The following is a 19,879-nucleotide window of genomic DNA, read 5'->3' as shown; positions in this document are numbered from 1 at the left end:
CCCGGACCCTGACTCCCGTCCAGACCCCGGCCTCGGCGTGGACCCCGAATCCGGTCCAGATGCTGACCCCACCCCGAGCCCCAGTTCCTGTCCCAACCCAGCCCCGGACCCCGACTCCCATTCAGACCTACGCCCGGACCCCAACTCCCGTCCAGACTCCGAATCCCATCCAGATGCCGACCCCGCCCCGAACCCCAACTTCTGGCCCGACCCTGGCCCGGCCCCCGGCCCCCCTTCCGACCTCCGCCCGGACCCCGACTCCCGTCCCGACCCTGGCCCGGCCCCCGGCCCCCCTTCCGACCCCGCCCCGAACCCCGACTCCCGTCCCGACCCTGGCCCGGCCCCCGGCCCCCCTTCCGACCTCCGCCCGGACCCCGACTCCCGTCCCGACCCCGACCCCGCTCGCAATCCGGACTGTCCGTCCGAACTCCAACCCGGATCCGGACCCCGACTCCCCTGCAGATGCCGACCCAGGTCCGGGCCCCCATTCCGGCCCGGACGCCTACTCAGATCTGGACCCCGACTCCGGCCCGGACCCCAACCCCAATTTCATCCCCGGGGGAGGTCGAGGCCGCGGCCGCGGCCCCTGCCTCGGAATCCTTCGGGAGCTCGGCCCTGCCCCTGGAACCGCCCCCAGAACCTGCCTCGGAGCCCACGACGGCCTCGCCCCACCAGGATCTTTCGCCCACGCCGAGCGTGAAGCCCCTCCCATCGGTCACAAATGGGTTCGGGTCCACCCAAGAGCCCCTTCCTGACCTCACTCCACCGGCCACTGATTTCCTGGGGCCCACCCTTGGGTCCACCTCGAGGGCAGACTCCTCGGCCACCAAGTTGACCGATTCCACCTCGGAATCCGTTCGGGTGCCCATCCCGGGGACCGACCCCTTCGCGGCCACCGCCTTAGCCACGTCCACCAACACCTTCGCCCCCGTCGGCGAGAGCTGCTCGGTGGACAAGATCGCGGTCCGAGTGATCTACTGGTGAGGGCCGTCCGCGTCCGCCCCTGCCTCCTGGGGGAGCGGCGCGGCGCGGGGGCTTCTGGGAGGGGGAGGCGAGGGAGTCGCCGGTCCCAGGTTGGAAGCGGGGCCAGAGATCTGTGGCTTCGCATCCCTGCTCTGAGCCGCGCTCATTCACGCTCATTCCCTTTTCCCTCCCGGAGCGCGCGGCCGCCCTGGGCCAGGCCTGTGCGGGGCCGAGCGCGGAGCGGAGCCGCCCGCCTTCCCCGCAGCCCACGCTGGGGGGCGCATTGCAGACGCAGAGCTGCGCCCCGGAGGACGCGGGCGGGGTGATTTCAGGCTGGCCCCTGGGGAGGGCCTCTCCGCGCGGTGAGAAGGAAGCCTCTGGGTGAAGAAAGAGCTGGGGCGGCGGGAGGGGCCGAGTAGCCAGGGGGAGGGGAGCCCGAGCGCAGAGGTCGAGGGAAGGTGGCTTCTGTTCTCACTGCTGATCCCAGCGCTGACAGTAACAGCAGGGGGGGGGGGGGCTTGTTTTTCCCTGCAATCCCCGTGCCTCTCTCCTGCGTAAAACGTCCCCTCCTCTCCCCTCCTCTCTCCCAACCTCACTCCTCCCGCACCCCCCTACCCCCACCCCTGCTTCTGTCTGCCCAGGCCATCTCTCCAGCTCTCTCTCCCCAACTCAGTGTTCCATGTTGTGTGTGTCTCTTTCTCCTTCTCCCCATGTTTCCTCATCTCCCCCCGCCCCCTTTCTCTGCCTTCTCCTTCCTAGCTCTATCCCTGACTCCATGGATTCATGAATTCACTAATTCATTCATTTATTATGCACCTACCTTGTGCCAGGCCCTGTCCTCGGCACCAGGGACATAGCAGTGAGTAAGACAGACAATCTTTGTCCTTGTGGCACTCACATTCTGGTGTGTAGGGGACGGGAATGAACAATAAATATGACACCCAGTAACTATCTGGCATCTTAGAAGGCGATCAGTGCTAATGGCAGAAGGCATGGGGAGGGTCACAATTGTAACTGGGGTGGTCAGGAAGGCCTCCCTGAGAAGGTGATGTATGAGCAAAGATTTGAAGGAGGGGCGAGAAGGAGCCATGTAGATACCCGGGAAAGAGCATTCTGCAGCGGGAGCAGGCAGTGCAAAGGCCCTGAGGCAGGCCTGCCTGGAGTATTGGAGGAGGAGCTCCGAGGTCCCTGTGGCTGGAGCTCGGTGGGCCTGGGGAGAGTGGCGGAGATGGGGTGGATCCCGTGGGGGCTCATGGACCATGCAGAGGACTGGCGTTTTCCCTGCTTGAGCTGGCACGACGAGAGGGTTCCAAGCAGGGGAGGGACGGGATTGGACTCGTGTGTTCCCTCCGGGCTTGAGGAGATCCTGATGCAGTGTCTTCCCTCCATCTCTCTCCGCCCTCCCTGCTCTTACCCTCGGCCTCCAGCGGCCTCTGAAGCTATGGCCTTCGGGTAAGTAGTTTTTGACTTTGGAGGGGGTGGGGGTGGGAGTATACGACATGAATCTGGAAGGAGGTACTGTTTCCCCCTCTCCCCAAGACCTGGGACCCCATGATCCTGGGATCCCATGACTCCATGATCTCGTTTCCTCTCTGCAGTACATTCTACTGAAAAAAAGTCTGGAACAGCAATTTCCAAACTGTCTACTCTTTGTGAGTGTGCCCGTGGCCCGGAGGAGGGGGATGGTCAGGGGTCCGAGAACCCAGGGGCTTGGGGGGAGCTCTCACTGCCCTTCAACCCCCAATATTCCCTCCCCAGGAGGAGGAGAGAGCTGCCCAGGCTACAGGGGAGTTTGAAGTGTTTGTGGATGGAAAACTGGTCCATTCAAAGAAGGTGATTCTGAGCAAGGGTTCCAGACAGGGAAGGAGGGCCTTGCTGGCATCCCTGGGGGTGGGGGTGAGGGTGAGGGTGAGGGTGGGTGGCTAGGTGGGTGGGGGAGACAAACATGTCCGTGCTCTTTTCCCTCCGTGCCCAGAAAGGTGATGGTTTTGTGGATGAGGCCAGGCTGCAGAAGATTATGAATGTTATCGAGGAGGAGGTCAGGAAAAGGTAGCAGGCAAATGGCAAGCTGGAGGAGAGGTGAGGGAGGTGAGGTGGGGGGAGCAGAGGGGGTGGCGGGGAGGGCACGAGGCAGGGCACTGGCTTGGAGTCAAGGGCACCCTAGTCCCAGTCCTGGCTCAGCCCATCCTCCCAGTTCAGATCAGGGCAAGTCATCTATACCCTTTTCTGAAGTTGTGTCTTCTGTAAAATGGGTTTGTTGAGATGCTTCCACAAGATGCCTCATAATGTAATAAATTTACGTGGGTCAGTGGATGTCAGCTAACTTTTTTTCCAAAAGAGCTCTAGACTTCTTTCTTTCTTTCTTTCTTTCTTTCTTTTTCTTTCTTTCTTTCTTTCTTTCTTTCTTTCTTTCTTTCTTTCTTTCTTTCTTTCTCTTTCTTTTTTCTTTCTTTCTTTCTTTCTTTCTTCTTTCTTTTTCTTTCTTTCTTTCTTTCTTTCTTTCTTTCTTTTTCTTTCTTTCTTTCTTTCTTTCTTTCTTCTTGCTTGCTTGCTTGCTTTTAATTGTAAAGCTGTACTATCCATAGCAGCCCGGAGCTCTGCAATTTACAGTTAATTAAAATGGAATACAGTAAAAACTCAGTTATTAGTCACACTGGCCACATGTGGCTACTGGATTGGACAGTGCAGATATAGGACTCAGAAAGTTCCGTTGCTAATGTTGTTTTAAGGTATTAAAGCATATGCACAGTAATTTCTTTTGGGTTTTTATTTAAAAATTTTTTTTTTGGATTTTTATCTATTTACTCATGAGAGAGAAAGAGAGGCAGAGGGAGAAGCAGGCGCCATGCAGGGAGCCCAACGTGGGACTCAATCCCAGGTCTCCAAGATCAGGCCCTGGGCTGAAGGCGGCGCTAAACTGCTAAGCCACCCGGGCTGACCTGGATTTTTATTTTTAAATGTTTATTAATTTTTAAAATTTATGTACATAATCCCTACACCCAACGTGAGCTCCAACTCACAACCCTGAGGTCAAGGGTCACATGCTCTTCTGACTGAGCCAGCCAGGGGCCCCAGATAGTGGATTTTTCCCCCCCAGATACTGGATTTTAGAAACCACTTACTATAGGGGTCCCTGGGTGGCTCAGTCAGTTGAGCATCTGTCTTCCTCCGCCCAGGTCATGATCCCAGAGTCCTGGGATCGAGCCCCCCATCAGGCTCTCTGCTCAGTGGGGAGTCTGAGTCTTCCTCTCTCTGTGTGCTTTCTCTCTCTCTCAAATAAATAAATAAAATCTTTTAAAATAAAACAAACAGGGATCCCTGGGTGGCGCAGCGGTTTGGCGCCTGCCCTTGGCCCAGGGCACGATCCTGGAGACCCGGGATCGAATCCCACGTCGGGCTCCCGGTGCATGGAGCCTGCTTCTCCCTCTGCCTATGTCTCTGCCTCTCTCTCTCTCTCTGTGACTATCATAAATAAATAAAAATTAAAAAAAAAAAAAAAATAAAACAAACAAAAAACCCATTTACTATATACACATTTTCTTTTTTTTTTTTAATATTTTTTTTCAATTTTTTTTTATTTATTTATGATAGTCACAGAGAGAGAGAGAGAGAGAGGCAGAGACACAGGCCGAGGGAGAAGCAGGCTCCATGCACCGGGAGCCCGATGTGGGATTCGATCCCGGGTCTCCAGGATCGCGCCCTGGGCCAAAGGCAGGCGCCAAACCGCTGCGCCACCCATGGATCCCTATATACATATTTTCAAGCCATTACTCATTTATTTATTTATTTATTTATTTATTTATTTATTTATTTATTTATTTATTTATTTTTTGCCATTACTCATTTAATACTTTATCTGTTGTATATCTATTTTTTATAAAAAGTTTTCACCTTTTTGGGGTATAAGTGATGTGTAAGAGATAGTATGTTGATGAGTTTTAACATATGAATGTACCTGTGAAACCACCAGGCACCCCAGATACCCCTACATTTTCTGGATTTTTTGATTTTTTTTAAAAAACATTTTATTTATTTAAGAGAGAGGGAGAGAACAAGCAGGGGGAGGAGCAGAGGGAGAGGGACAAGCCAGCTCCCCGCTGCGCAGGTAGCCAGACATGGGGCCCTGACCCCAGGACCTGAAATCATGACTTGAGCTGAGCAAGACACTTAACTGACTGAGCCACCCAGGCTCATTTCTAGACTTCTCATTTTCTAGACTTCTCATTTTCTAGACTTCTTACATAAATGGAGGTGATAATGGTTTTAAACATATTTGTTGGAAAATTTTAGACATATACACTAGTTCAGAGATGAGTATAATGAGTTCCACGTACTCACCAACCAGGTCTATTATCAACCTACACTCTCCACTGTTTTCCTCCCTGCTTTTGTGTGTGTGTGTGTGTGTGTGTGTGTGTGTGATGGTAGTATGAAGATATATTCCAACCTCACGTTATTCCACCTGTAAATACTTCGGTATGTATCTCTAGTAAGTTTTTAAAAAATATTTTATTTATTTATTCACGAGAGACACAGGCAGAGGGAGAAGCAGGCTCCATGCAGGGAGCCTGATGTGGGACTCGATCCTGGGACCCCAGGATCACACCCTAAGCTGAAGGCAGATGCTCAACCGCTGAGCCACCCAGGGATCCCTAATGAATAAGTTTTTAAAACAGAAGTACAGGGGCAGCCCTGGTGGCTCAGCGGTTGAGCACTGCCTTTGCCGGGACATGCTCCTGGAGACATGGGATCGAGTCCTGTGTCGGGCTCCCTCCATGGAGCCTGCTTCTCCCTCTGCCTGTGTCTCTCATGAATAAATAAAAAAATGAAATAAAACAGAAGTACAAAGCCATTCTCACACCCAATAGAAACTTTAATTAATTAAATTAATTTCTGGGATCCCTGGGTGGCTCTGCGGTTTGGCGCCTGCCTTTGGCCCGGGGCGTGATCCTGGAGACCCTGGATCGACTCCCACGTCGGGCTCCCGGTGCATGGAGCCTGCTTCTCCCTCTGCCTGTGTCTCTGCCTCTTTCTCTCTCTCTGTGTGTGACTATCATAAATAAATAAAAATTTATTTTAAAAAATTAAATTAATTTCTTTATTAAAGTTAAATCAATTAATTAGTTAAAATTAATTTAAAAGATTTTAGTTAGTTATTTGATAGAGAGAGAGAACACAATCAGGGACATTAGGCAGAGGGAGAGGGAGAAGCAGGCTCCTGCCAAGCAGGGAGCCTGGTGTAGGGCTCGATCCCAGCACCCTGGAATCATGACCTGAGCCAAGGGTAGATGCTTAACCAACTGATACCCCCAGGTGCCCTATATTTATTATTTATTTATTGATTGATTGATTGATTGATTCATTCATTCATTAGAGACACAAAGAGAGAGAGAGAGGCAGAGACACGGGAGGGAGAAGCAGGTTCCATGCAGGGAGCCCGACGCGGGACTCGATCCTGGGTCCCCAGGATCACACCCTGGGCCCAAGGCAGCGCTGAACTGCTAAGACACCCGGGCTGCCCTATTTTATTTATTTTTAGGTAGGTTTCCTGCCCAACATGGGGCCTGCACTCATGACACTGAGACCAAGAGTTGCATTCTATATCAAGTGAGCCAGCCCCTCAAAATTTAAACAAATTAAAAAAATTTTAATGTCATCTAATACTACTCAAGTGTCTCAAAAATATCTTTTTAGGGCAGCCCCAGTGGCACAGCAGTTTAGCGCTGCCTGCAGCCGGGGGTGTGATCCTGGAGACCCAGGATTGAGTCCCTCGTCGGGCTCCCTGCATGGAACCTGCTTCTCCCTCTGCCTGTGTCTCTGCCTCTCTCTCTCTCTGAATAAATAAATAAATAATCTTAAAAAAAATTAAAAAAATATCTTTTTAGAGGTGGTTTGAGAATCAGGATCCAGACAATGTCCACATCGTATGTTAGTTGTTGTTGTTGTTTTAAGATTTTATTTATTCATGAGACTCACAGAGAGAGAGAGGCAGAGACACAGGCAGAGGGAGAAGCAGGCTCCATGCAGGGAGCCCGACAACGTGGGACTCCATCCCAGGACTCCAGGATCAGGCCCTGGGCCGAAGGCGGCTCTAAACTGCTGAGTCACCTGGGCTGCCCCCCCCTCCTTTTTTTAAATTACAAACAGGGTTTGGACCCCTATTATGTGCCAGGCTCTGACTAGGTCTTTGTTCAAGCAGCCATGCTGGGGTGGGGGCAGGGCAGGCAGAGGAGAGGCCTGTGTCTCACATCTGTCAATAAGCAGAATACTATAGTGGTTGTGCATGCAGCTTCCAGGGGCACAGCGACTTAGGTTCAAACCCTGGATCCACCAGCCACACAAGGCTGAAGCAAATGATATTAGATGTTGTGAATTAAAGACCTGTCAAAACCCTTCTTCAGTAAGTGATGACTGTTGTTATTGGAATAAGTCGTGACTGTTTTTACTGAAGCAGAGAAACCAGTTCAAATTGGCTTAAGAGAAAAAAATCGGCTCATGAGAATAAAAATCTAGAGGCTTCCTGCAGCTTCAGGCATAACTTGATCCAGGCACCAAAACATAGTCATTGGGAATCTGATCCTCCCTTACTCTGTGTTCTGTTTTTTCCCCTGGGCCAACTTTATTCTCAGACTGGCTCCTCCTCCTGGTGGCATAAATCCTGAAGAAAGTTCCCATTGGAAAACAAAGAAAGAAAGAAAAAAAAAAAAATCATAAAAAAAACTTCGTTCCCACTGGCCTGGATTAGGTCACATGTTCATCCCTGAACCAATCACTGAGGCCCAAGGGAACATAGTACACCTGATGGACATGGCAAATCCGGAGGGTGGATAATGGCTAAATCAGTGCCGTGTGGCTTCAGTCCCAGCTCTGCTATTTATTGGCTGTGTGACTTAAGGCTGTCACCTCTCTCTGCCTCGGGGACCTCCTCTGTAAAGCAGAAACTACGGGGGCCTTTACCTCCTTGGATTTCATTCTACCCGACAAACACTTGCTGAGAACCTACTGTGTGTGTTCTAGGTGGTGGGGACGATAGGACCTCGGCCCTAGTGAAGCTGGTAGTCTAGTGGTGGGGACGGACAACCAACAAGACGCCAGGCAGACGGAAGATAAAAATAAGGAGTGAGAAGAGAAGAAAGCAAGAAAGGAGCGGGCGGGTGCTGGGAGTTCTTTGCAATCCGAGATTGGGTGGTCAGGGAAGACCTTTTGGGGAAGAGGGTATTTAAACACTTGAGGGGGTGCCTGGGTGGCTCAGCGGGTTGAGCGTCTGCCTTCGGCTCAGGTTGTGATACCGGGGTCCTGGGATCCAGCCCCATATGGGCTCCCCCCTCAGCAGGGAGTCTGCTTCTCCCTCTGCCCCTCCCTTCCCCCACTCGTGCTCTCTCTCACTCAATAACAGAAAAAAAAATCTTTTAAACACTTGAAAGAAGTAAGGGGTGGGACCGTGCGGCTATCTGGCGGAAAGTATTCCAGGCAGAGGGAACAGCAAGTACAAAGGGCCTGTGGTAGGACTGTGTCCTGTGTATTGAGAAATGGCAAGGAGACTCAAGGGGGGAGTGTTAGGACGGTGCCTGACGCATAGGAAACCCCAACATAAAGGCTGTTTTTGATGGTGTCGTTATTTTAAATAACCACTATTTATTGTATCTCAGAAAAATTTCTCTTTCTCCATTTCAGGAGCCTCAGCAGGATGCCGAGAAGGGCTGAAATGTTGCCAAGTCAGGTCCTTCTCTGATGGGGGCTGGGGCTGGGGCGGGTCGGGGAGGGGGACAGGGAAATACATACAGTCTGCCCCCCTGCATCCTGGGCTGCCCGCGTCTAGTGTTGGCACCCCGTCCCCCCAGGTGTGTGGCCGTCGCCTGCTCCTGGGCTCCCAGCATCGCCAGCGGCCTGGACTGGGTGGTGGTGGCGGGGAGCAGGGGCAGCTGTGAAGAGAAGCCTTGCCCTGTTGCTCCCCAGGTTTGCACCCTGTCATCTGGCCTCAACTCCTCGTGCTCTCAGGTCCGTTTCTCCCTTGGCAGCTTCTCCATTTCCCATCCCTGGCTTGGGATACATTTGGAAAATTTCTAGTCTTAGTGGTATTCTTTTAGGGGGTGGGACAGAAATGGGGGTTGTGGCAGGTGTCAAACCCTCGACGTCCCAAACTTCTTTACACCCTGGAGCCCGCATTCTCGAACCCTAATGTTGGGAGGCGTCTCGGCGACCAGGACGGGGAGGATGGAGGGCCACTTGTGGATTTATGGGACATAAATAAGTGGGGACATAAGTGCCGTGGGGTCACTGGGCACGTGCCAAGAGGTCACTGCAAGGTGTGGGAGTCAGACCTTTGCTGCCTAATTACTGTGACCTCCAATAAGGGACACCACCTCTGGGAGCCTTAATTTCCTCCTCTGTAAAGTGGGCATCACACCACTATTTTTTTTTTTTTATTTATTCATGATAGTCACACACACAGAGAGAGAGAGAGAGAGGCAGAGACACAGGCAGAGGGAGAAGCAGGCTCCATGCAGGGAGCCCGATGTGGGATTCGATCCCGGGTCTCCAGGATCGCGCCCTGGGCCAAAGGCAGGCGCCAAACCGCTGCGCCACCCAGGGATCCCCACACCACTATTTAATCGTGGAATTCCCAAGGCCTGGCACAGAATAAGTAGGTTTCAGTTGGGGTGCTCCTCTCTGCAAGTGACAGCAAGCCAGACCACCAGTGGCTCACCCAATAGGACAAATCAATTGTTTTCCTTATGAACTGGTAAGAGGGGCTGGAGCTGGCTGGCTGTCCAGCGATGCCATCAGAGACCCAGTCTTTCTGGATTTCTTTTTTTATTTTTTAAAGATTTTATTGATTTATTCATGAGTGACAGAGAAAAGAGAGGGAGAGAGAGGCAGAGGCAGAGGCAGAGGCAGAGGGAGAAGCAGGCTGCCTGCAGGGCAGAGCCGGATGTGGGACTCGATCCCAGGACTCCGGGATCACGACCTGAGCCAAAGGCAGATGCCCAACCCCTGAGCCACCCAGGTGTCCCCTATATTTCTTTTCTGCCATGAAAAGAAGTGTTGGCTTTGGGGACCTCCATCTGGGGCTTTGGGGCTCACACACACTGTTTCATTGTTGCACCTCTACCCATTATGTCTGTATTGTAGACGGAAGAAGGTTGAACAAGGAAGCCCTCCCCCCCGCCCCCAGTCTTCTGCTGTGATGCCAGGACGGTGCCCTGCCCCCTGCCCCTCTGCACCCCCTCAACCTCACCTCCCTGGCCTCCCCTCCAGGTTGCCGGCTCCTGCTCCTTCTGCCAATCTCCTCATTGATAATGCTCACAATTTCCTGCAGCCTGGCCTCATCCCCCAAGCCATCACCTTTCTGGGCACAGAGGGGAAAGAACATATTTGTCTCCCTCCAACCCCCCCCATCCCAGCACCACCCACTCTCCATGTCAGATCACCTTCTTCAAACACTTCAAACTCCCCTGCCGCCTGGGCGGGTCTGTCCTCCTCCCGGGGAGGGAATGGTGGGCGGGTGGAGGGGAGAAGGGGAGACCTCACAGTTGGGCTCAGCATGGGGTTTGGCTCCAATGAACAGGATGGAACAGGATGGAACAGGATCTGCCCCAGCACAGTGGCCGCCGTGGCGGTGGCTGGAGGGAGGTCGGACACGCCGCCCGCCCAGACTTCCACAGTGAAGCTCTGCACCTCTCCCGAGTCTGGACTCTGTTCCCGGCAGCAATTAGCAGGTGCAGCTCATGGGCAGACCGGAAAACCCTAAAACCGACCAGTTAAAAGCACAGACCCTGGAGCCAAATCCCTGCCTGGATTTGAATCCTGGCTTTGCCACTTCCTGGCTCTGGCATGGCTCTCCATGGCTCTCCCTGTGCCTCAGTGGCTCCATCTGTAAAATGGGGAACATAATAGCACTTAGCTCCTAGGGCTGTTGAAAAGAGTCAACAAGTTAAATATGTGAAAATCTCGGAAGATGCACAGGAGCCATGTGAAGGTTAAATCTCTTAGGGTGTATTTATCTGCTTGAAAGAACAGAAGTCCTGCCTAGCTCCTGTAAGCAGAGAATCCGGGGGCCGTGTGTCTGCGGAGCCCAGGACTGGTGCTTCAGTAAATGCAGAACATTCTCATGCCGTCCACAACCCCACACGCAGACACGAAGTGACAACCATGAGAGAGACACCTTCATGGCCCTTGTTTGTCCAATCTATTTCCCCACCTTCATTTGTGTGCCTTTCCCTGCACCAGAGATGAGATACTAGCTTTCTTAAGATTTTATTTATTTATGAGAACACACAGAGAGAGGCAGAGACACAGGCAGAGGGAGAAGCAGGCTCCACGCAGGGAACCCGATGCGGGACTCGATCCCAGGAGCCCAGGATCAAGCCCTAGGCCGGAGGCAGGCGCAACCGCTGAGCCACCCAGGTGCCCCAAGATGTTAGCTTTTCTCAGCTGGTAAAAGCCCTGGTCTTGGGCTACGGTACAGAGGATGCCCCCCCCCCCCCCCCATTGATTTATCCATCCCTTTCTGGTGACATCAGCCCTCCAAGCTTGGTGTCTCCAGCCACAAAATGAAGACAAAGAGTTGGCCATCCCAGTTGTGGCAGAGACCACTAGGTGTCCCTCCGTATCTCTCCTCCCTTACTCCCAGATAGCCCCCAGAGGAAGACTACAGTTCCCAGCCTCCTTTGCCACTAGGCGTGGCCACAGGACCAAGTTTGGATGATAGGAAGTGATCAGAAGTGATATGTGCAGTTTTGGGGTTGTGCTCCTAAGAGAAGGGGTGCCATCCAACCTTCTGTATTGAATGTGGAATTTGATGGTGCGCCATCTTGGTATGAGACAGGGAACATTCCATGGGGGTGGAGTTGGGAGGATGGAGCAACAATAGGGAAGGGGCCTGGGATCCTTTGGTGGAGTTGCCAGAAATGGACCGTTACAGGAGGGAAAAGTAAGCTTTCTTGTTTAAGATGCTGTTATTTTGAAAAAAAAAAAAAAAAAAAAAAAAAAAAAAAAGATGCTGTTATTTTGGGTCTCTGTCACACACTGTCAAACCTGAATCATAACAAATGCCCCAGGATTGGGAGGATGTGATGCACGAGTTAGAGCAATGGGTGAGCCAGAAGGTTCAACTGTAGGCTTTTTGTTTTTTTACTATGTCATAAGATAAATGTAAGATTTCATAGTAAGGTAGTAAGTACTTTAATAAAATATTTACTTTTTAAAAAATATTTTGTTTATTCATGAGACACACACACACACACAGAGGCAGAGACACAGGCAGAGAGAGAAGCAGGCTCTATGCAGGGAGCCTGATGCGGGACCTGATCCAGGACCCCAGGATCACGCCCTGAGCCAAAGGCAGGTGCTAAACTGCCGAGCCACCCAGGGACCCCCTAAAATATTTACTTTTAATGGTAGGCAGAATTCTAAGGTGACCCCCAATGACCTACACCTTCATATAATCCCTCCCCTTTCCCTTTAGTGTGGGATATGGGAGTGTGATGGGCTAGCACTCCCATGACTGTGTCATATTAAATGACAAAAAGGATTTTGCGCCAACTTTGAGTTAATCAAACTGGAGATTACCCCAAACAGGCCTGACACCAAATGTGTGGGTTTTATCTAAACCAGGAACCCACTCTCTGGACACCAGCTGGGTGTCCTACCATTCAACTCAGTGCTGACACTATCTCCTGGAATTCGTGTCAGATCCCACAAGTTAAGGGCTGAGCCTCACAAGTCTGCCCCATGTCAGATGCCACTCAGGACCCCCAGGTTGTCACCGGTACTTCTCACCAATGAGCTCTAAGTTCAGGGGTTCTTCTAGCCCCTCCTCGAGTTTGCTAGTTCACCAGAATGATTCACAGAACTCAGGAAAGCACTTTACTTACTATTACTGGTTTATTACAGAAGACACAACTCAGGAACAGCCATAGGGGAGAGACGTAGGGCATGGTGTGCTGGGAGGGGCACGGAGCTTCTGCATCCTCTCTGGGTGCCCCATGCTCCCCACATCTCATGGTGTCCACCCACTTGGAATCTCTCCAAACTCTGGATTCAGGGTTTTTATGGAGGTTTCCTTATGTAGATGTGACCGGCTGTGGGTAACTCAATCTCCACCCTGTCTCTCTTCCCCAGAGGTTGGGGGTGGGGCTGGAAGCTTCTCATCAAGGCCTGGTCTTCCTGGCAGCCAGTTCTTATCTGGAAGCTAGCTATGGGGCCACCGAGTCACCTCGTTAGAACAAAAAATGCTCGGGATGCCTGGGTGGCTCAGGGGTTCAGCATCTACCTTCAGTTCAGGGCGTGATCCCGGGTCTGGGGATCGAGTCCCGCACTGGGCTCTCTGCAGGGCCCCTGCTTCTCCCTCTGCTTGGGTTTCTGCCTCTCTCTCTGTGTCTCTCATGAATAAATAAATGAAATCTTAAAAAGGAACAAAAGATGCTTACATCATCCTCATCATTCAGGGAATCCCAGGTTTTGGGAGCTCTGTGCCGCAACCAGGGACAGAGACCAAGTGTCATTATACCAGAAAGGCTGTTTCTACTTTGAGGTGGAAATGCTTCTCACCTGGGTGTTTACTCACGTTGGCGTCCTGCCACCCATCCATTTCCGGAGAAATAGAAGTATTCTTCTTTCCTTGCAGAAAATGATAGGTATGGGCAGGTCTTGGGGACAGGAGGAAAGAGAAACCACTTAGCCATTTTTATTAGCTCACAGAGAACTACCTACTTTCCTTTTCTGCGTCTCTCAGTCCTTGAAGAAAGCAGAGACTTACCCACTATCCTAGTTATATCCACTTTGGAACTGATGGTCCAAAGCCATTTCTATTGGACACCCAATGGCAGGTGATCATTTCTCTAAAGCAGCTGAGTCTGGGACTCTTGCTAGGATGTCCTATACTCAGGTTTTCATAAAAGAAAACTTAATTTGGCCGCATGACAATATGTATTGAGACATTCTAAGGATGTGCGTTGGTCTGGGAAGTCTAGATTCTTGTGTTCCCCTCAGCTGAAATTCTGAAACTGTATATATTTAACCTCTTTAAGATTTCATCACTCAGAGAGGTGTAGAAAGAATGGAGTGGGAGAAATTTAAGAGACAAACAGAGCATTGGGTATTAAGCCTGGGGCGTCACAGATAAATGTCAAAATCAGAGCATGAACCCAAGTAGTCTGACCCCCGAAGTGATGCGGTTTATATGCACCCTCCCTGATGCCACCCCCCTCCCCCTGGTCCTGCTCCCCTGCTGAGAGGCTAGCCCCACTTTCAGGTCCATGACCTTTGGTGGGAAGAACACATGATCTGGAGTCAGATGGACCTGGAGGCTTCTAGGCCTCAGTGTTCTTTTCTGGACAAAATAAGGGACAAAATGTCTGAGCAGTTGGGAACCATGGAAGTCTGAGTTCACACGATGCTTCCTGTTTGGGCAACAGCCTCTTTTTCTCTAAACTAGAGTTCAGCTTCTCTGTGGGGTAGACACCTGCAGTGTCTGTCTCAGGCCAGATCCCGGGAGAACTCTGAGACTAGGTCACTTGATAGGTAGAAACTCCAGGCTGACCTCCCACACCCAGGGAGACAGTTTTGACCTTGAGATGCCCACCACACCGGAGAAAGTGAAACCTGGCGCTTCACGGAGATTCTTTGCAGTTTTATGTGCCACGCACTTTCATCTATTGCATGCCGTCCTCCGAGTCCAGCAACTCCCTTCTGTTACCGTAGAGCGCAGGGAAAGGCATCTGATCAAGCAAGTCAGGAAAAAACGCTGCAATCGGACTCTGTGAGGACACGTCTGTCTTCTAAGTACAACTACTGCTTTTACCACGGGGAAAAGGAGGGAAAGTGGCGACACCCTCACCCTCTCCACCACAAGCACGGGCTCGGTCAAAAGGAATGTTACCAAAGCAAGATAATTCCGGTGGATTTTAAAGTGTTCCAGAATATAGGAAAGGAAGGCTTCCAGATTATTTATATGATTGATAACATTAATATCTAAAAGTAACAAATACTGGGATGCCTGGTGGCTCAGTGGTTGAGTGTCTGCCTTTGGCTTAGGTCGTGATCCCGGGGCCCTGGGATCGAGTCCCACATCGGGCTCCTCGCAGGGAGCCTGCTTCTCCCTCTGCCTATGTCTCTGTTCTCTCTGTGTCCCTCATGAATAAACAAATAAAATCTTTTTTTAAAAAGATTTATTTATTCATGAGAGAGAGAGAGAGAGGCCAAGACACAGAGGGAAAAGTAGGCTCCATGCAGGGAGCCCAACGTGGGACTCGATCCTGGGATCCCAGGATCACACCCTGGGCTGGAGGCATCCCTCCCTCTCTCAAAAACAACAACGACAACAAAACAACAACTTTGCCTGAAACAAGGTAAGTTGACTTTGAGGCTGATCAGTAAGATAAACAGAAACAGCCAAAAGCTCTGAAAAAAGAAGTATAACGAAGAGTTTTAGCACTTCCAGATTGGAAAGTACGTAGTCAAAAAATCGAAAGCACTGTTTAGTATACGATGAAGCAGCATCTTTAAACAAAGTTAGTGGGGAAAATATGGACTAGTTAGTAACTGGTATTAGGACAGCCAGTAGCCATCTAAAAAAGGAATTTTGAATTCTTACCTCCTACTGTACATCAGCATAGATTCCAAGTGGTTCAAAGACTCAAATATACACAAACTACACACACCCCCTCCCCCAAGAAAACCTTGAGATTCAAAACCTTACCAGTTTAAAAGAGAACAGCAAACAAAAAGAAAGGGAAAACTCTCCATGCCAAAAGGCTTTCAGGAAAACCAAACGCAAAAGACCAGCTGGGAAAAAAATACCCATCTTGCATTACAAACAATTATCATTATCTCATATCGCTATGACATAAATAGCCAGTGGAATCAACAGAGAAAGGACAAAATTCTTCAGGCGAGAAATGCATAAAAGATATAAAGACAGTTCATGGAAAAGGGAATATACAGAATTCTCAGAAGAGATTCTTCACTTATAGGAGAAAAGCAAATTAAAACTGATATTGGGGATCCCTGGGTGGCGCCGCGGTTTGGCGCCTGCCTTTGGCCCAGGGTGTGATCCTGGAGACCGGGGATTGAATCCCACGTCGGGCTCCTGGTGCATGGAGCCTGCTTCTCCCTCTGCCTGTGTCTCTGCCTCTCTCTCTCTCTGTGTGTGTGACTATCATAAATAAATAAAAATTTTAAAAAAATTCTCTTAAAAAAAAAAAAAACTGATATTGGGACGCCGGGGTAGCTCAGCAGTTGAGCATCTGCCTTCCGCCCAGGGTGTGATTCTGGAGACCCGGATTGAGTCCTGCATCGGGCTCCCTGCATGGAGCCTGCTGCTCCCTCTGCCTGTGTCTCTACCTTTCTCTGTCTCTCATGAATAAATAAAATCTTAAAAAAAAAAAAAACATATTATTGGGGCACCTGGGTAGCTCAGTCAGTTAAGTGTCTGCCTTCAGCTCAGCTCATGATCTCAGGGTTCTGGGATCAAGTCCCACATCCAGCTCCCTGCTCAGTGGACAGTCTCCTTATCCTTCTCCCTCTGCCCTGCCTTCCCGCTGTGCTCTCAAATAAATAAAATCTTCAAAAGAAAGGAAAAGAAATCTAAAGAAAAAGAAAAAGATGGGGAACCACCCAGATGCCCATCAGTACATTTCTAGAGAATTACAACATAACCAGCCACAGGATGAAACAAAATGCAGCTCTAAAAAAGAACGAGGAAAATGGAGCCATTTGGAAGGATCTTCAAAATACATTCTTACTGAAAAGAGCAACGCATAACTTAGTAAATACACCAACTTTTGTGAAGAAATGAAAAAAACAACACCCACCCAAATTCGCATTCACTCGTGTGTACACAAGAAAACTTTAAGACAGAGGAGGCAACTACAGATGTGGGTTGTGGTACCCACTGGGTGGAGGGGACAGGGATGGAAGGCTTTTCGGAGTATAGATTTACATTTTGGGGCTTTGTGAATACATTTACCAGAAGAAGCTTGAGTAAAAATAAAAAAAGAAAGAAAATTCACAAACTTCAGATGTTCTCGAATACATATTTATCAGGGAATATGTACAACAGTGACACTGCCTGCCATTTGAAATGCCTCAGAAAACACAAAATCCATTTAGACTACAACCTTCCGTGGAACCTGAACCAGGAGAGCACGCGTTCCGCCAATTTCAAGTTCTGTCCGTAGCCTTCCGGGGTCTCCCCGGGCATCTCCCCTGGGACTCCTCACTCCTCCCATCATTATTTGATAATCCCTTCCATCATCCCGGGCTCTGCTATCCTCAACACTTCTTCATCCAGTCTCGGTTTCCTAAAACCCATCCTTCGCCTTTCGGGGAAGCAATTCTGGAAAGGCCTCTCCACGCCGCAGGGCAAAGAATCTGTCATCAATCGCAAACTCAACGCGGGAGAAGGAGGCACGGGGCTTTGAATTCCCCCTTCTCTCTTTCCTGGTGCTTTTTCGTGATAAACTCGTCCCCTGCCACCCCGCCAGGCCAGGCTTTATCTCATATACGATGACTTTTTAAAGTGCGGCGACAGGATTTGGCGTTAGGTCCTGAACGCAGGGGCTCCCCCGGAAGCAGTTCCATCGCCTGGCTATTCCCTGCTGATGAACTTATCGCAACCAAGTTCTTCTATCAGGGGATTGATAACCTCGGATGCAGTGAGAGCTATTGTAAACGTCAAAATGTCAAAATCCATCCTCTGGGGATTCCGCTGGTACTCGGCGTCGAACGCGGCTTCCCGGGCTCTGCAGGCTTCCACAAACCTCCTGCGGCGCTCCTCCAGCTCCTGGATCCTGCCCGGGGCGATCGGGTAGTGCTCCAGGTAGTGGCGGAGGAACTGCTGGTAGTTAATCCCTAGGACGCTGAGCGGGTGGCGGAGGCGGAGGTACGGCAACGCAGCCAGGCCGGGGCCGTTGGCGGGCCGGGGCCGGGGCCTGGCCTGCGCGCCCTCCTCCTCCGCCGGCCCCGCCAACTCGCGGGCCTCCCTGGCCGCCGCCGCCGCCGCCGCCCCTTCCCCGGGCTCCGCAGGCCGCGCCGGCGCGGGCTCCCGCCTCCCGCCGCCTACCTCCGCCTGCCCGACGTCGCGGGGGCCATTCGCCGCGTCCGTCTGCCGGACGCTGCTGTCGGCGGGCAGCTCGGACATCTCGGACCGCGGGCTCCGCTCGGCCGCCGCCGCAGCCACCGCAAGACCGCGACCGGGGGGATGGCGGGCGTGCAGCCGAGTGCGCGTGCGCGAGCGGAGGCCCTACGACGCACCCGGGGAGCACTGCGCACGCGTCATTGCCGGGCGCCCGCGCTCCCGCCAGGCGCCACCTGGCGTCCGGAAGCGCCGTCGCGGCTGAAACTGCCCGCGGTCGGGGGGGACCGAACGTCGAGGGGCGCAGCCATATTTTCCATTTGGACCAGCTTAACGTTTCCGAGGAGAGCCTTACAAGACGGCTTCTTGTCGGCTTTCCCCAGAGCCCATCCAGGATGCTTCACTCTGAGCTTCGTCTCCGGTGACTGTAATGCCCCACATGCAGAGCGCCCGGCGGGCCCCGGGGCCTGCTCCGTGCTTCAGCCGACCTTGGGCTGAGCAGACCCAGGGCCACCCCTTATTCCCGGCTCCGACCACCTTCCAGCCGGTTTTACAGCCTCAACCCCCCGAACCGCCTCCTCAGCCACCCTCTGCCTCCGGGGGTCCTACGGGGTGCAGCCAACCCCGCTTTGTGAGCATAGCCCCTCGTTGCACGTCAACTACGAGCTGTCGGGGTCGTCAGAATTATTCCGCCGAGGTGGAGTCCTCCATCAGCTGCCTGGCCAACATGCACCTGCGGGCCTCCAACACCTACCTCTCCCTGGCCTTCTATTTCGACTGCAGCGAGGTGGCTCTGGAGGCCTTGGGCCACTTCTTCCGCGAGTTAGCCCGGGAGAAGCACGAGGGCGCCCAGCGGCTCTTGAAGTTGCAAACCCAGCGCGTCGGCAACGCCCTGTTCCAGGACGTGCAGAAGCCGTCCCACGACAAGTGGGGCAAAGCCCTGGACGCCATGGAAACTGCTGTGGTCCTGGAGAAGAACCTGAACGAGGCCCTTCTGGATCTGCATGCCCTGGCTTCTGCCCAGGCCGACGCCCATCTCTGTGACTTCCTGGAGGGCCACTTCCTAGGCCAGGAGGTGAAACTCCTCAAGGAGATGGGCGATCACCTGACTAACCTCCGCAGGCTGGCCTGCCCCCTGGTTGGGCTGGGCGAGTATCTCTTCGAAAGGCTCACCCTCAAGCATGCCTGGCAGCCTCTGGAGCCCAGCGGCCTTTGAGGGCCCCCCTCTGTGCCAGGGCCTCTGTTTGTTTTGTCCAGCTGCCGCCAGGCAGCTTTTTAACCACCCCGGACTGAATGGAAACAATAAAGCTTTTTGCAGGGGGAAAGAAAAAACGCCGTCTGTATTATATACCAAAATATTCTAGATTCATGAGGGTTTTTTGTTGGGAGGGGGAAAGGGTGTTCTTTATTATTTTCCATTTATTCATTTTTCTATCTTCCCCACAATAAGCCTCTTATCTACCGAAGCTCTATAATTACACTCCCTTCTTGTAATCTTGAAAATTGCTTTGGCTACCTTTTTAAAAAATATTTTATCTATTTATTCATGAGAGACACACACAGAGAGGGAGAGACACAGGCAGAGGGAGAAGCAGGCTCCATGCAGGGAGTCAGATGTGGGACTCAATCCAGGGACTCCAGGATCACGCCTGGAGCCGAGGGCAGATGCTTAACTACTGAGCCACCCAGGCGTCCCATACTTCTTTTTTTTTTTTTTTTTTTAGATTTTATTTAGAGAAAGAGATCACAAGCAAGGGGGAGGGGCAGAGGGAGAAGCCGACTCCCTGCTGAGCAGGGAGCCCCATGTGGGACTGGATCCGAGGTCCTGGGGATCATGAC

At 51.8% G+C, this 19,879-nt stretch overlaps 3 protein-coding genes across 3 annotated transcripts; 2 read left to right on the top strand and 1 right to left on the bottom strand.

The window, feature by feature from the left end:
• Nucleotides 1-322: 322 nt before the first annotated feature.
• SELENOV (selenoprotein V) lies at nt 323-9,027 on the top strand. Its single transcript, XM_038528907.1, has 7 exons — nt 323-980; nt 2,391-2,415; nt 2,562-2,615; nt 2,722-2,796; nt 2,939-3,012; nt 8,638-8,683; nt 8,805-9,027. The coding sequence occupies exons 1-7, from the start codon at nt 463-465 to the stop codon at nt 8,889-8,891; spliced, it is 879 nt and encodes a 292-aa protein (XP_038384835.1). The 5' UTR covers nt 323-462; the 3' UTR covers nt 8,892-9,027.
• A 7,953-nt stretch (nt 9,028-16,980) lies between these two features.
• On the bottom strand, nt 16,981-18,175 carry LOC612523 (EP300-interacting inhibitor of differentiation 2). The gene has a single exon (XM_038525555.1). It carries the CDS (start codon nt 18,104-18,106, stop codon nt 17,555-17,557), a length of 552 nt encoding a protein of 183 aa, XP_038381483.1. The 5' UTR covers nt 18,107-18,175; the 3' UTR covers nt 16,981-17,554.
• A 99-nt stretch (nt 18,176-18,274) lies between these two features.
• On the top strand, nt 18,275-19,372 carry LOC484507 (ferritin light chain-like). The gene has a single exon (XM_038528905.1). The coding sequence runs from the start codon at nt 18,471-18,473 to the stop codon at nt 19,254-19,256; it is 786 nt and encodes a 261-aa protein (XP_038384833.1). The 5' UTR covers nt 18,275-18,470; the 3' UTR covers nt 19,257-19,372.
• Nucleotides 19,373-19,879: the final 507 nt, after the last annotated feature.

This window comes from Canis lupus, chromosome 1 (assembly GCF_011100685.1).
Source record: "Canis lupus familiaris isolate Mischka breed German Shepherd chromosome 1, alternate assembly UU_Cfam_GSD_1.0, whole genome shotgun sequence".
NCBI classification, from domain to species: domain Eukaryota; kingdom Metazoa; phylum Chordata; class Mammalia; order Carnivora; family Canidae; genus Canis; species Canis lupus.
The sequence above is the reverse complement of the archived record's forward strand: the minus strand, read 5'-3'. Positions and strand labels throughout refer to the sequence as shown.

Coding starts and splice junctions, on each gene's coding strand:
- LOC612523 (XM_038525555.1), bottom strand. CDS start 18,106: ATGTCCGAGCTGCCCGCCGACAGCAGCGTCCGGCAGACGGACGCGGCG.
- LOC484507 (XM_038528905.1), top strand. CDS start 18,471: ATGCCCCACATGCAGAGCGCCCGGCGGGCCCCGGGGCCTGCTCCGTGC.